Here is a 17,213-nt window from a genome sequence, read left to right as displayed (position 1 = left end):
TATATACTGTATATATATATATATATATATATATATAAATAAACATAAAAATTACAAAACTCCACATGCACCACATAATTATTAATTATTTAAAATTGTTAGCAGACTCTTTCCCTCACATCTCAAGTGTTACAGACCCTACAAAACTCCCCTTTTCCAAGGAATTCCTGCACACCTCTTGTAAAATGTTCCTCTTTACTGGCTTATTTTTCTCTCAGTAAGAATGGAAATGGAAATCTAGACTCTTTTGAAAAGGAAAAAGCTGCACATCAGCATCAGCATTGAGTCAAGCCCTGAAACTCTTCACAGTGAGGTGGGGAAAAAGACTGCCAAGAAACAGATGTTTTGCTTCCTTAATTGGGAGCATATATACTGGAGAAACAACAGAAACTGAGGCAAGCATTTCAACCAGGCTATCTGCCTGATACCAATGCACATCTGCTTCAAAGAGATGTTATATTTTGTTTTATGTATTAGGCTATAGAAAAGAATTCTTCTTTTCCACTCAAAGACATTTCAGCTTAATCAATGCAGACGAGAGGCACTAATGTCAGCTTAGCTGAAGATGGGCAATTAAAATGCTATCAGATGGGGTGATGGGTAACAAAATTTTCAGATAAAAAAAAATCAAAAGTCACATATAAAAGGTAGTAAGAAGCGTATTGCTATCATACATCCTTATGCTGCATTGGCCATTATGGGAACAGCACTTGACTTGTTGAAATCCTACCTCATAGCCAGATAATTCAGAATATTTTGGTAGGAAGAGGTGTCTAATCACATCAACTAACCACTGGGGTACCTCAGGGCTCGGTATTTGGCCCCTTTTTCTTTATAAATATACACTACATCGATGGGACATCCAGGAACATAGAACTGCCCACCACTGCTATGCCAACGACACACAGCTGTGCTTCTTTTTGAGGCCTAACGAGCACACAGTGACTGAATGGATCTCAGGGCTTTTTGTATTGCCAGTTAGCCAAAAAAAAAAAAAAATTATTAACAAGATTTGGTCCTTTTCACTTAAATAATTTACCGACAAACATGCAAGATGACGAAACTGTGTTTCCACCTCATTTTTCAACTTGGAAGTAAGCTATTTTCTGTGAATGTGTGAGACTTCGGATTCATTAGCCGCAATAGGTAAATAACTAGAAGAATAACAAAGTGCAGTAAATTGTTTTGCTCGTTTAAAATTTATGATAGCGATAAAAAAATAAAGTAATTGTGACTTTTTCCTCACAATCTCAAAATTCAGACTTTTTTGTCTTGGAATTGCAAGAAAAAAAGCCAGAATTGAGAGAGAAATAATCGCTATTAACTTTTTAATTTTTTATTCTGTAGTGGAAAAAAACAACAACATTGCAAGATGGCAAAATCAGAATTTGGAGATAAAAAATCTGAATTGTGAAATTGTGAGAAAAAAAGTTACAATTACTTTTAAAAATTTGTTTATTCCATGATAAAAACGGGCTTCCATACATACGGGAAGTCGTGGCCTAATGGTTAGAGAGTCGGACTCATAACCCAAAGGTTGTGGGTTTGAGCCTCATACCGGCAGGGATTGTAGGTGGGGGGAGTGAATGTACAGCGCTCTCTTCCACCTTCAATACCACGACTGAGGTGCCCTTGAGCAAGGCACCGAACCTCCAACTGCTCCCCGAGCGCTGGTGTGTGTGTTCACTACTTTGTGTGTGCACTTTGATGGATTAAATGCAGAGCACTAATTCCGAGTATGGGTCACCATACTTGGCCACATGTCACGTCACTCACTTCATACCAGTTTGGAACATCAAGCAGCATCCCGGACTGTTTTTGTACTGCTAAAATAACCCTGTGAAGCTTCCAGTGTTCCATTCAAGTTATACATTGCTGTGGTCACTCTTACGTTAAAAATAAGGTAGAAAGAGTGCTGCAGGGATGATGTATTTTTGTAGGCCAAAGCCCAGTTGCATTTTAGCACTCTTTTTTTAAATGCCTGAAATAAGATGTGGTTCACACAAGGTCAAGATGTTTTAACGTTTTATTCTTCAACATAAAACCCCCTAGTGATTGTTTTATCAAGCTTTGTCTTGATAAAGGTGGTTGCTAACAAGTGTCTAAATAGGACTACAGAGGTTGTTGGGACATTAAATGTCATTTCACCAACCAGTCGCTTTTATAGCCTTGTTGGTTGAGTTCATTAGTAAAGATTATAATGATAACAAAATGTGTAAGAATTTTAAACACTTTTGTTGAACCCAGAGCTTATTTTCTGCAATAATACAAAAGCCAATGGAAAAATCCTATCAGGTTTTCATCAAGGGAACCAGGGTGGGTTGGCCTACCAAAGTATATCATCACTACAGCACTCTATTATACTCACACCTACAGTACAATTCTAACCAAGTCTGTACTTTTTTAGACAATTTTGGGATTTTGTATTGTATTTCTCAGTGTTGTAGTCATTTTGGACAAAAGCATCTGCTAAACGAAGAAATGCAATATAAATAAAGACTACAAAATAATGAAGTATAATGATCAAGCAGTCATGCGTGTGGTGAGAGCGGTATGTGACCTGATATGAGTTCATGCAGCGCAGGAATGCAGGCAGTCTAGAGGTGCTGGACATCAGAAGCTTCTGGAGCTCCTCACATGAGCTCTGAGGGAGCAGCAAAGGATGAACACTAATGTCCTTCTCCCAAACATCCACAACACTAGAAAGAGAGGAGGAAAAACACAAGATGAGTGAGGGGGAGACAGAAATGAAGACAACATTTCTCAAATCCATGTACACTGATTATTAGTAAATAAACATAGTGGATTTCACTGGTAGACCACTATTGAAAATGCTTCTATTCTGCATTCTTTTCTAGTTTAACATTGTATTACTCATATTATCAGCAGAACAGTAAAAAGAGAAATATCACCAATTCACTTACATTTGATTAGTGATCTAAAATATTTTATGTCATGATTTTACCTGTTGTCTGGTCTCCGGTTTAAATGAAAAGAAAAATCCACATTTTTAAAGTAGTTTCAGACTTTTACGCCCCACTGCATAATTTATTTCTATTTTTTCAGCTTTTTATTTAGCTTTTTACCTCTGGTGATTTTATTTAAGCTTCAAAAAAATGTATTTTAAATGAAAAGATAAATCCACATGTACATTCAGACTTTCAACCCCCAATGGAAAATGTATTTGTATTTTATAAATAAAATTAAACTAAAGTATAAAAACACTAATATAATGTATAAACAATATTATGTTTATTAAGCCATGCCATTTTCAACATGCAAAAATTAAGATGTTGTTATAAGTAGTTTTGAATGGAACGCCTGTACAGGTCAGGAGGCATGATTAATTGGGCTATTTTTTTATTTTAATTTTGTTAATAATTTACACTTTTACACATTTGCACAATATATAAGGGCTATCCTTTCTACAGCTAATTATTAAAAAAAAATTATAAAAATAAATGCACAATTAAATAAATATAATTGAGCTTACTGTATAAATTAAATCAAAATGTTATAGCCTAATATTGAGCTTAATATAACTAAACTGAGCTGAATAATGACACTTCTTTATCTTCTGTAGAGCTGCTTTATAAAGTTTTGACAATTACAAATTTGAACTGACTTGAGCTTTATAATGACACTTCTTGTCTTTTGTAGTGCTGCTTTACAGCTGGGTTTTTCATAAATTACGAATTTTATGACAATGACAATTTATTTATATAGCACAATTAAAAACAACCCACGTTGACCAATGTGCTTTACAACAACTAAAACCACACACAACAAAATAAAAACAATAAGACAAAAACTATTAAAATTGTTTTAATTTTACAACATTAACATTATTTCCCTGTTTATTACTGCAAATGTATAATTATAAGTATTACTGTGCTGCTTTGAAACAATCTGTATTGGATAAAGTACTGTAGAAATAAATGTTACTTGATAGAGGAATGAATTGTTCTGTATTAAATTAAAAGTAAACATTTTTGCTTGTCAAACTGGCACAGTGAACTGAGTGTTCCTGCTCAGGTAGCTGAAGCTTCTGACTAATACATTTAGGTTTTGCTGAGCTAGAACAAAAATGATCAGGAACACTGACTGAAGGTGAAAACGGAAACGTTACTACCTCTGTGCAATAACTCTGCACCCGCAGAAGCAGCTGGACCTTAAATTATATTAAACTGACAGTTTGAAACATTAGTGTTTTAATCATGTCACAGAAATCTGTCAACACACAGCACTGAAGACAGCCGAGCGAGAGGAGAGGCAGAGAGACTTATGTCCTGACACACATTATGGTGATGATCTATTCAGGACATTCACTGACATTTACCCATCTGTGCTGTAGTTCCACAGAAAGCGCACATGCAGCTTTTAAAGCGGAAATGCTGGAGAAGCCCAGAAAGAGAAGCATCGTGCACTACTACAACCAGGGTTTTCCTCAGTCAAACACTCTTCAGTGGTAGTTGATTGATTACATGACAGTAATTAATTTTCTTGATTACATTTGATATCAGACACAAGTTTCTACTTCAAAGTGCAATGGGAAGTCTGAGCTAGGACTGTGCTTTGAATGAAAATGTTGCTCCTGAACAGGATCTTAATGATTTAAGTCATCTCTTAAAGAAATAGTTCACCCAGAAATGAAAATTTGCTGAAATGTGCTCACCCTCAAGATGTAGTTGAGTTTGTTTCTTCATCAGATTTGGAGAAATGTAGCATTGCATCACTTGCTCAGCAATGGATGCTCTGCAGTGAATGGGTGCCGTCAGAATGAGAGTCCAAACAGCTGATAAAAACATCACAATAATCCACAAGTAATCCACACCACTCCAGTCCATCAGTTAATGTCTTTTGAAGACACAAGCTGCGTGTTTGTAAGAAACAAATCCATCATTAAGGTATTTTTAACGTCAAACTGTTGCTTCCGGCTAAATAGAAGGTGCTTGATCTGTGCAGATTTCTCTCCTAGACAACAGGAGATGGACTTTTTCACTGGAGGAAGCGTTATTATAAATTATTTTGACCAGAAGCGACAGTTAAAAGTTAAAACGTCTTGATGATGGATTTGTTTCTTACAAACAAACAGCTTTTGGCTTCACAAGACATTAACTGATGGACTGGAGTGGTGTGGATTATTGTGATGTTTTTATCAGCTGTTTGGGCTCTCATTCTGACGGCACCCATTCACTGCAGAGCATCCATTGCTGAGCAAGTGATTAATGCTACATTTTTGTTTCTTCCCATGAAGAAACAAACTCATCTACATCTTGGATGACCTGAGGGTGGGTACATTTTCAGCTAATTTCAGCAATTTGACACCAAAGGACAAACAGATAGCTTGGATGATAATTCACAGCATTCCAGGCTCAGATCTTAGATGCTCTGGTTTTATAAAACAAACTATAGTATTTCATTCACATATAAACACTGATCAAAACTGATCAGACATAGAGCTTATAAAATAATGTAAACAGAAGCTCAAACATGCTTGCTACCTAACTGATGACAGAATTTTAATTTTTGGATGAACTGTCCCTTTAACAAATCATTAAAATATCTGTTAAAATGCCAGAGTTACAGTAATTCTAATGGCACATTTTTTTTCTCCACTCTTACTCATCAGTGCTATTTCAAGTCTTGTTTGACATGCTCTACAGTGCTTTAAAGTAGAAATTTTCAGTAGAAATTGAACACACATAGTGTTTACAAACATTCTGATGCATGTTGCACACTAAAAAGGAGAGCGTTCTTAAAACAGCAAGCTCTAATCTGATTGGCTGGTTTTACGGTATTTCTGAAATTCAGGGCGAAGGGTCAATTTGAAGAACGGGGCGGGGTTTAAGTGCACTATATGATTAGAGAAGTCCTGCAAGCGTCACTAGAGAGAAGTCTGTAGTTTCATAGGGGGAACAAAATGAACATATGCTCACAATAGCATCCATAGTATGCAATGAATTTTCATTTAATGCCGACTTCAAAAGTTCCCAAGCTAATACAATGAGCATGGCCAGTGGAAACTGTGCAATGTTTGTTAACCAGAGATTCCTCTTTGCTTAGATTTGCATCTGACGTTATATCGTTTATTTCCAACACCAATTAGTTTTAAAGATCTGGCACCAATCAGAAAACTTGAACATAACCTCCAAGCTGTGTCACAGATGAGTGTAAACAGCTCTGCTGATCATAATGGGGGTCTTTTAGTGTTTGTTGTGTTGTGATGTACTGCTGATGTCCTGAACAGAGATGATGTGACTGAAGGTCGTTTGTGGTTGCTGTCCAATGTTGCAACTTGCTTTATAAATACAGAATTCAACTCAATGTGCTCACATGCTCTGTAGGTCCCACTTTAGTTTGGGGACCAATGCTCACTATTAAGTAACTATTAACAATGACTTTTGCCTCAATAAACTCCTAATTCGCTGCTTAGTTAGGAAGGTAGTGGTTAAATTGGATTAAGGGATCTAAAATATGGTCATCATGCAGAATAAAGGCATTAATATGTGCTTTACAAGTACTAATAAACAGACAATATGCTAGTAGTATGCATGCTAATAAACAACTAGTTAACAGTGAGAATTGGTCCCTAAACTAAAGAGTTACATACTTCATTTACTGATTTCACAGCCCTGCATCCTGAAAAAAAAAAAGAAAATCTGCTGATTTGCAAAAAAGGCCTAATATTATCTCATTTGATGATGCGGAGTACAAAAAAAAATATCAATAAAAACTTTCCATCATGTACAGTTTTTTTCACAAAATAAGAATGAAGAGTTTTTCAAATTGCAGTACATGTATCAGCTTTAATGTACTTATCAAAATAAAAACAGATAAATGATAAAAAGACGTATTCAAAACGTATTAAAAGAAGCTAAACGTGTAATTTTCTGTCATGTCTGGATGTTGTAAAATACCCACAGATGTAGCAGAAAACATCTGGCTCATTTTTGCATGTTCTTCTGTCACTGACCATAATTTTAACTTTCAAATCAGGATTAGGCATAAAATATGACATTATTTTATGCCTAATCCAGACACGTGAAAACGGGCTGAGAACTGAACAAATAGTTGTACTCTGGCTCAGAGAAAGACAGGAATCATGTCTTTGTGGCAGATTTGTTTGCTGATTAAGGGAGAATTCAAGACTTCTTCACCTTACAAATGATTGTAAAAAGCAGAAATGCTATGAAATGCATCATATTTTGTGAAAAAGTTTTGACTTGCTTGAGCAGAACTTCATTCATTCAGCAAAAACGATGCAGGGCAGTGTTATTAAAACCATTTATTGCTGGATTATATACCATGACCATTACATAAAAGGCTGCAATATAACAGAGTGAAAAATTGAAGGGGGTCTGAATACTTTCCGTACCCACTGTATATAACATTTAAATTGTAGTTAGTCCTTTTAATGTCAGTCAGTCAGTTAGTCAGTTTTTGGCCAGACTAAACTGCGATGTTAACCAGACATGATGTGGGTAGTCAAAAGTCTGGTTCCAGTAAGACTATCCTCTATTTAGCATAACGGCTCAGGGCCTGCATCTGAGCACCATGAATCATGTTTGATACCCGCACCTCTACATACAGCAAGGAGGAGAGACGTTCAAGCGCAGGGGTGGAAAATGGGCAGAATTAATGTACACTTGATAAAAAGGCGAGCGAGAAGAGGTAAGAGGTGTAAAGAGTCATGACGACCTTCTGGTGGCAGAACACACACCCAAAGTCCCTCTGTGATCCACGGATCCTCGAGCTCTTATAATGGGAACATTACACATCAGTGTGAGTAGCTATGCAAGCATTTCTCTGAGCTTGTGCATTTACAGTCTGTTCTGTTCTGCAATGGCAAAATGCACTAACTGCACATTTTGTTAAACCTTTGTTATGACTGAAATTGAGTCTCTTTTTAAGGGCAATTTTTATGTTTACATTTAAATCAATTATTTTGTGTAGGGCTTTATGTAGCTAAAACAAATTGGAAAAGTTTCTTATTGACTTAAAAGCTGTTTTATACATCAGTAAATCAAGACAGTGACTAAACAGTCAACTTTACAAAAATCTAATTAAAAAAATAAATAAAATAAACAGTGAGTAAAAAGCAGTCTGTTTTTGTTTTGCGTTAACATTAGTGTGTGCAAATTTACTTAGTAATAACATGACAAAATAAAACTAAACACAGCATCCAAAATGTTACTGGAACATATTACAAAAATATTACGTCTCATTATCAATCCAGTTAACACTTTAGCTATTTGACATTTGAAACCGTTTCTCTCTGATGCTGACACTGAGAAGAGCATGTTAAAAGTTAAATAAGTATTGTTTAGTTTGTGATTGGTTGTTTGTTGGTATCATATTTTAAACAAATTTCTAAGGCCTCTAAATGATGCCTTCTGTTGTCTGATCGATAGTTTATACTTTTTTAGCAAGAAATAGTATAATTTAGTCTAACTGTACAAACATCAACCTTCAGCTGGTGCTTCACGTGTCTTTCTGCTGTCAAATCTTAACTGATTTTTATAAAGCAAACGTCAGAATAACTGTAGTAATATTTCCAGATGAACACTTACTGGACTGAAGCAGCTCAGCTTTACTTGATTCTCCATCAATCATGTTTTAGAGTCTCAAATCTGATCATCAGGATCTTTTGAGGAGCGTTTATTTGTTCATCTCTCAATCATCACTGGATTGCATTGCATTATATGTTTGGATCATTTCAATCTCATCTTACTAACACACATTATTGGAGATATAGAGTGATGACTGATATTTATAGCATTTTATGTAAGTATCTGATCTACTGTTATAAAGATCTCATTGATTTACATTATGAATATATAAATATAAATATCAGCATCTGCACCGAATTGCAGATTTTTGCTCAGTTTGAGTCTCCGAATAAAATTGAGCTGTTTTTCCTCATCGAGTTTGAGCTCCATATTCTCACTATATCATACTATAAGAGCCATAAAAGCCTGATGTATCAAATATGACACAAAACAAATAAATACATATGCAAAGTTTTTTTTTTGTTTTTTTTGTCTAAAGGTTCAATAAACTATTATATTTAAAAAAAAATAAAAATCATATTTCTGGTTTTAAAGGGCTAATCAGTGTTTTGGATTCCCAATAAAAATATGTATGTTGTAACATCTGTACAACAAGATAAATTCAAATGAGAATTGTGATTGGTATTAAGACTTGTTTTCAGAGAATATAGCTTATCTATTATTTCCATTAGCAGATTTTTTTCTTGTTTTAAGCCTAAAAGTAACACTCTTTAGTGATGTTTATGCTGACGTTGAATGTTGTTTTACCAAAGTTTAAATGTGGTCTACAAAGACATTAACAGAGGAAGCATCTATTTTTAAATTAGACATCGAAACCCATATGTCACTTCATTCACATGATGAGGTGGAATCTGATTAGTTATGGACATTAATATGAGGAATAAGAGCAGATGTCAGGGTGAACTATGACTTACTCTTTGAGTTTTCTGTCAGAGCAGAGGATGTAGAGCACTTTGACTGCTTTAACGACCCGGCATGACTGATGCTCTTTGTCGTCTGCGGAGATTAAGCTGTCGGCCCTCGCTGCTGCGTCGGGAAATGAGGCGACCAGAGAGTCCGTGTTCAGAAGCCACAGCTGACAATTACAAGAGAAAATAAATTACCTGAAGACCAGATTTAAAGGGGACATCACAAGTAAAAAGATCTCCTGGATTCAGAGTTTTCTCCTTCAGACTGACTGCGGTCATGGCAGAGAAACGGTTAAATTAACTAGATGAGTAAAGTTCAAGAACAAACTTTGATGTTGGCTTGACAAAGCCTTGTTTTGAAAAAGGTTTGAAATAACTTTTGTTTGAAGATTTTACTTAAGGTCAATAAAATGTTATTTACATGTTCTAGCAAATTGCTAAATTCTTTAAGTAAGTTGCTAACATAATTTAACATGCTGCTAGCATGTTTTAGCACACTGTTAGAATTTTTTGCATGTTGCTAACACACTTTAGCACATTGCTAGCATGTTTTAACATGGCTTTGTCAAGTCAGAAGGAAGGAAACTCCAGTATGTAAAGCTCAGAGAGATGTTGCAAAATGTTTTGGTTGCAAGAAACCCTGATTAACCTTGCTAATGTTTACATGCACCCTCATAATGTGATCATAATGAGATATAGGCAATATTGTGATTAAAATTGACCTCACGTTAACACAATACTTTGATCAAATTTATGCGATTAAGCTCATATAGCAACCATAACTGCAGTAAAATAAGAGGCGTATGCTGATTTTAACAGGCATGTTAACACTTTCATGGCATCTGTTCCACTGTGAGCATGTATTTGTGAGGTACACAGTACAAAGAAGGCATCACATTTTTGAATATAATGCAGTATATTGATCAAAAACATCACTTGCATTGGGGTATGTGAATACTAGCGGCAGAATAATGAAAACTGCATGTAAATAGGATGCTAAACATCTGCTAAGTCCTTGCTCTGATTATTGGAAATAATCACATTATTGGTGCACATATAAACTGTAAGTGGACTTCAGAGAGAAATCTTTGCACATGGAACAAAATTAACCTTTTTTGTATATATACACTGAAACATTTAGAAAGGATTTACTGAAAAAAGCTAGAAAACAATTTTTCACTCAAAAATTGCTAGTAAATTTAAATAATTACTAAGAAATGGCATGCAACATCAATATGAAATTTGTATGTAGAAAGACTGAAATAGTATTTTCTTGTAAAACATACTCTAATAATCTAGGTTGTATTTACATCTCCAAATTTTTTTTTTTTTTTTACAGTGCATGATGTTTTATGTTCATACCAAAATCACAGCTATGTCATCAGGTGTTTGGATGGAAAAGCGAAATATACTCTGTGCGGATGACAGCTCGACCAGCCGGGACGCTAGAGTTTGCTCCAAGAATCGCTGCCTGTATGAGACACGATAAAAAAATAATAATAATAAAAACTCGCTCAGACTGATTATCATCTACAGGTGACACTAAAATGAATAAATCAAATTAACTTGCTAACCTTTCTGAATTAGGCTCGGACTCTAAACTGAACTGTGTTACACTCTCCATCATCACGTTGCTTTACTAATATTTCAGTTATGTAAAACTTCAGCACCCCTGAAAAACAAAGCACATTGAAACTGAAAATGCCTGTATGAGACACGATAAAAAAATAATAATAATAAAAACTCGCTCAGACTGATTATCATCTACAGGTGACACTAAAATGAATAAATCAAATGAACTTGCTAACCTTTCTGCATTAGGCTCGGACTCTAAACTGAACTGTGTTACACTCTCCATCATCACGTGGCTTTACAAATATTTCAGTTATGTAAAACTTCAGCACCCCTGAAAAACAAAGGACATTGAAACTGAAAATTGCACATTATTAACAGCTGGAGGTGTAAGATTACAGGAAATTACCTCTCAGATAATATGTGCACCTTCAACATTTCTTAGAAACACATAGAGCTTTCTTGTAATAAAGAACAAAGTTATAATATAATTCTGAGTTCAAAAATTGTTTTCCAGGCCAAATATTGGAAACTATTTTCAGAATGTAATTGAGTCTTAAGTGAATACTGTGTAGAAAACAGCATGCCTATATGCATTAGAAATAGTAGTAATATGTTAGTAGCTGTTGTTTAGAGCTAAATCATCTTTTTGTGCATTTGCAAACTGGTGTGTAATTAATCACATTTGGAATATTTAATTCTGATTAAATAATTGCAGCATTGCAGTGCAGACTAACTATTAAACTGTTTAACTGACTGTTGTCAAGTCAAGTCACATGCATTCATACAATGCTGTATACAGAACCGTTTCAAAGCAGTTTCAGGAAACAGGAAAATACACTACAAATGCTTTCTGTTTAACTGACTGTTGTCAAGTCAAGTCACATGCATTCATACAACGCTGTATACAGAACCGTTTCAAAGCAGTTTCAGGAAACAGGAAAATACACTACAAATGCTTTCAAAACAGCGTCACAGTAATAAACAGGAAATAACAGAGCAGTAAATTAATCAATTATAAAAAATTACATTTTAGCTATAAGGCAGCTCTGCAGAAGACAATAGTGTCATTTAATTCCGTGTGGATTTAATTCGGTTCAGTTCAGTAAGCTACACATGCAGTGTTTAATCAAGATCATTTGAAGCACTTCTTAATATCTCTGTAACATTTAGCTGAACACTTTTATCCCACAATACAAGTCTGTTAAAATGTAACATAAAAATAAAAAAAAGGTGAAGATGTGTCACACCAGGGTTGCCAGGTCTCAGAAAAATTTCAGCCGACTCAAAACCCGCCGAATTGGAATGAAATCTAGCCCAATTTTCCCCCACATTTGACAGCTGTAGGAACCCCATAAAGGGCCTTACAATAAATGTTTAGATTTGATCTATTACATGTTTTAAATATTTTAATTTTTTAAACTAGGTTTGTTTATAGTATGTGTATATTTAATTATTTGATCTGATCTAGGTTTACTTCTTTTTTTTTTTAATTTTGATACTTTTAATTCTTTTTAATTTTCAGCACATTGCATGAAAAATTGTTTAAAATGTAAGCTATAACTATGAATAACACCGTCACAATGTGACACGCTAACAAAGCCATCCATAAATACTATGTTGGCTAGTTTTTACCTTAAAACTCATATTGTCCTTTCACTTCCCCAATTCTTTTAACACATTGTAGTTTGTATACATAAAATATAAAAATACAATAAAAACGGATATTTTGTGATCTCAAGACCATTATTAATAGCCAACACACTGTTTTCTCTTCATTCACTCTTCTTCTCTCCACATTTACCCCTGTTTTGTCTACACACAAGTATCAATGTGCAATTAATCTACAATGCCAAACTCAATAAACCTGCCTTTATATTCCCAATGTGGGCGAAACTCATGTAATCTCTAGTTTGTGAAGTGGCATTAAACATGACATCTGATTATGAACGAGATTTGAGAAGTTCATCAGAGAGGAAAATCTGCCATACAGAAGACTTGAGTTATTCAGATTTATAAAAACATGAGGGTGAGTACATGCATGCTCATTTGTGGGTGAACTATCCCTTTAAAATATTAGCAAAACACAAAAAAACTAGTGCTGACAATCACTAAAAATAGACCTTTGCAAACAGATAAACTGACTATTTTTGCTTCAGAAGCACAGCACTTGTCTGAAAACATTTCAAAGTGCATTAGAGAGTCTCAGGCTGTTGCTAATAGAAACAATGAATGGCCGACATGCATCGTGGGTAATGGATGACATCATGATTTATATATAAATAAAAGCTCTAGTTTTCTTCATTTGCAGTCATGTAAAATGGCCCAGTGGTGTGTTGCCACAGTTATTACACTGCTTTGCTTTCCTTAGCTGCAGTGACTTCCTCTCCCAGCGCCGCAGAGCAGCTCCTGCAGGACACCATCACACGCTTGCTGCCATGCTTCTGCTGCAGACACACACAGATACTATGGGGAAAGGCAAATTTGGTCATAGGCTGCTTTATATGGCACTGGTTATATGGTTATTCACATTACAGGTTCAGTCACTTCACTCGACGGCCATATTCACAACATACTCGGCTAAAAACAGCAGCTACTTCCAGCCATGCGAGTACTTCGTACTATTGAATGCTTTAAAAAACCTTTCCATTGCCTTCAGAAGAATAGTTTACTGGAAAATGAAAATTCTGTCATCACTTGATTTTTATTTATTTATTTTTTTTACTTTTACACATTATATAAATTTTAATTGGTAAACAAATATATAAACAATTAAATAAATACAAAGATAAAAATATATATATATATATATTTTACCTTGATTTACGGGAAATATAAACTACTGTTAAAACTGGGGGTCAGTAGGATTATTATTTTGAACAAAATTAATACTTTTATTCAGTAAGGATGCATTAAATTGATCAAAATTGACAGAAAGTATTTTTAAATGTTACAAAACATCTCTATTTCAAATAAATGCAGTTCTTTTGAATTTACAGTCATTAAAGAATCCTGAATAATAAAATGTATCACAGTTTCCACACAAATAGGAAGCGGCGCAACTGTTTTCAACATTGATAATAATCAGAAATGTTTCTTAAGCAGCAAATTAACATATTAGACTGATTTCGGAAGATCATGTGACACTGAAGACTGGAGTAATGATGCTGAAAATACAGCTGCGCATCACAGAAATAAATTACATTTTACACTATATTAACATAGAAAACAATTATTTGAAATTGTAATAATATTTCACAATGTTACTGTTTTTACTGTATTTTTGATAAAATAAATGCAGCCTTGATAAGCAGAAGAGACTTCCCTCAAAAACATTAAAAATCTTACTCTAAACTTTTGAATGATAGAGCAAATTCAACATAACATTGGTTCGTTTATTAATAACTGCAAACTATTTTAGTTTTTTTCTGATGACAAAATAACTAGCCTAGCTTATTTTAAGCTAAATCTGCAAACCTGTGACTTGCCATTTTGGTAACAGTGTTAGAAAACTGCAAACCTCATGCAACATGAACAGAAAATAAAACATTCTCAAGTCAAATGTAGTTTTGACCTCCTGAGAGTGAACACTTCTTTCCACTAAGTATTTGTTTAAAAAAAAGTGTTTCACACCACTGCACAAAAAACTGCAAGCAATTTTTCAACTTGTTTTCAAACTTCTGCTTCGACTGTATGCTGAGAATATTTCGTTAAAAAAGAACCATCAAACAGAAATCAATAAGAAAACAGACGACTGTGTGCTGAAGTGATTTAGGATTGAAAAAGCGTTGGAAAGCGTGTTTTTATCTCCTCGGCATGGCCACAGGCTACACACAGATTGAGCTTGAGAAAGTGATTCAATCCCTCTTAAAGACATGACCGCTTCTCCTCCACAGCCCGGCCGAGCGTAATGTTTTTAAGAGTGGATTTCCTCCCGCCTCTTCAGCCTTTATTGTGATGAAAGGAAGCCATCTGCCTCAGGCTGTGTAAGTCAGATCTGTGCACTACTTAGGGTGTATATCACAACTGCATGTGTCTTCAGAGCTCTGAAGCGTCACCATTTTGGTAGAGAGAAATCAGACTTTTAGCACTTGGCTGCATTAGTGAGAGTGCTATTTAATCATGCGTCTCTAAACTCCACAGCTTACCTCTGCAGAGGCTTTCTGAAGTGATTTCTCTTCCCGTACGAGGGTTTGCTCACAGCTGCTGTCCCGAGCCAACAGAAGAAACGTGTCCCCGAGCAGACAGTCTCCATCTCGCGGGAGCAGCTTCTTGTTTGCGAAGGGATCTGGGTGGCAGCACCAGTCGTCCACTAATGCATTCCAGTTTCCATTGGGCAAAGGAAGAACTCGCCCAAAAGCCCTTTAAGAGTTAGGAGATAGTCTGATAATAGCTGAACACTGAAATAATGCGTCTGATAGTGAACGTATCACTCTCCTTCAATGCATTACTTCACCAAATCGGTGAAAATAAAAAAAGAAACACTCCTAACCTGTCTTGAAGCACCATGGAGCCACAAGATTGGCACAGGAAGGAGTACGTCACATTGACCCGCAGCTGTCCAATCACACTGCAAGGAGCTTCTGGAGGAAGAAACACCAAGAAACATACCGAGTGATGATACTTGTTTGGATAACCAATGATTCGTTGGATGATCCAGATTAGACAGGGTCACTAGCAAACATCTGTAGAGAGCAGAGTATCATCAAAGTCCCTTTAAGGCAAGCCATCTTTGAAACGCCTCTGTCTCTTTGAATGAGGAAACATCAAAATCTCCAAAACTGTTCGCCAAGCTTACGATTAAATTTCATATTTGAAATCACCAAAGAAATCTGACAACAACTGTCTCATAAATGTTGTTTCTTTTGCTCAAATAGCGTTAAAAAAGCTTATTTTTCAGGCTGGACCAGACAGTGTGCATGTCTCAGAACGCTGACTGTTTCTATCCACTGTATTTTTCAAATGGAAGTAAGCCGTTTTCTGTGAATGTGCGAGACGTCCGGTTCATTAGCCGCTGTATAGGGAAATAACGAGAAGAATAACAAAGTGCGGTAAACAGTAAAGCTGTTTGCACTACAAACCAGTGTGTTCATAATTAAGATAATATATTAAATTAATATGGTAAGACACACCAGTTTGCAATATCAAGTAGCAAAACAAGCTGTTTTGTTCAGCTAAAAATAGCTGGAAGTGAAAGACACCAAAAGCCAGATACATTCTATTTACATGGCCGCGACCGCTCTTATGGGAAAAATAAGGTGGATAGTAATCGGAGCTTCTAACAGCAGCTGCAGTGATGCGATTACTTTACCGATCAGCGATTGGCTCTTTTACTCAGAAGGCGGTGCTTCGTTCAATAGAGCGGCCATATTGAGCGTTGCATTTTTCCCCACAATTAAACTAAAATTGAACAGAAAAGCGAATAAATAAAAATAAAATCGAATTCAAAATTGGTAACACTTCACAATAAGTTTCCATTTGTAAACTTTAGTTACCTACTTTAGTTAACATGAACTAACAATGAAAAATACTTCTAATTCATTAATTTATATACGTTTATGTTAATCTCTGCATGTATACATTCATAAAAGTCATATTTGTTAACAGTTTAATGCTTTATTTTAGTTTTAAATTGTAGTACTTTTGTTATGCATTTTTGTCATATATATATATATATAAATCTATTTAGCTTTAATTTATTTGTATTTCATTTTTAGTTTTAGTAATTTTAGAGCTTCAACTTAAACATTGTACTTCAGCTATTAGCCAAGGCAACATTTCTAATTTCGGTTTAAGTGCTTTAAGTGTTTTATCAGTTAAGTATATTATACATTAAAGCGAATAAATAAAAATAAAATCGAATTCAAAATTGGTAACACTTCACAATAAGTTTCCATTTGTAAACTTTAGTTACCTACTTTAGTTTCGTTCAATAGAGCGGCCATATTGAGCGTTGCATTTTTCCCCATTCAAAACTATAGGAGTGACACGTCTTGGGTAATATATAGTCTTTGGTATTATTTATAAACTATTAGAGTATTTATTAATATTTCAATTTTACTTATTAATGTTTTATTTTAGTTTTAAATTGTAGTACTTTTGTTATGCATTTTTGTCATTTATATATATATATATATATATATATATATATAAATCTATT

The 17,213-nt window shown here is 34.8% G+C and overlaps 1 protein-coding gene across 1 annotated transcript in view; it reads right to left on the bottom strand.

The window, feature by feature from the left end:
- LOC107689014 (E3 ubiquitin-protein ligase E3D-like) overlaps positions 1–17,213 on the bottom strand; it is a 29,056-nt gene that overhangs the window by 5,810 nt on the left and 6,033 nt on the right. The window contains exons 3-10 of the mRNA XM_016486885.1: positions 15,546–15,636; positions 15,202–15,415; positions 13,416–13,500; positions 11,323–11,387; positions 11,056–11,099; positions 10,844–10,952; positions 9,488–9,648; positions 2,561–2,699 (exon numbers count right to left, since the gene is read on the bottom strand). Coding sequence (XP_016342371.1) covers positions 2,561–2,699; positions 9,488–9,648; positions 10,844–10,952; positions 11,056–11,099; positions 11,323–11,387; positions 13,416–13,500; positions 15,202–15,415; positions 15,546–15,636 — 908 coding nt within the window. The remainder of the gene's footprint in view (positions 1–2,560; positions 2,700–9,487; positions 9,649–10,843; positions 10,953–11,055; positions 11,100–11,322; positions 11,388–13,415; positions 13,501–15,201; positions 15,416–15,545; positions 15,637–17,213) is intronic.

Source organism: Sinocyclocheilus anshuiensis, unplaced genomic scaffold (genome assembly GCF_001515605.1).
Source record: "Sinocyclocheilus anshuiensis isolate Anshui unplaced genomic scaffold, SAMN03320099.WGS_v1.1 scaffold181, whole genome shotgun sequence".
Classification (NCBI taxonomy): Eukaryota; Metazoa; Chordata; class Actinopteri; order Cypriniformes; family Cyprinidae; genus Sinocyclocheilus; species Sinocyclocheilus anshuiensis.
This window is presented reverse-complemented; position numbering and strand designations above follow the sequence as displayed.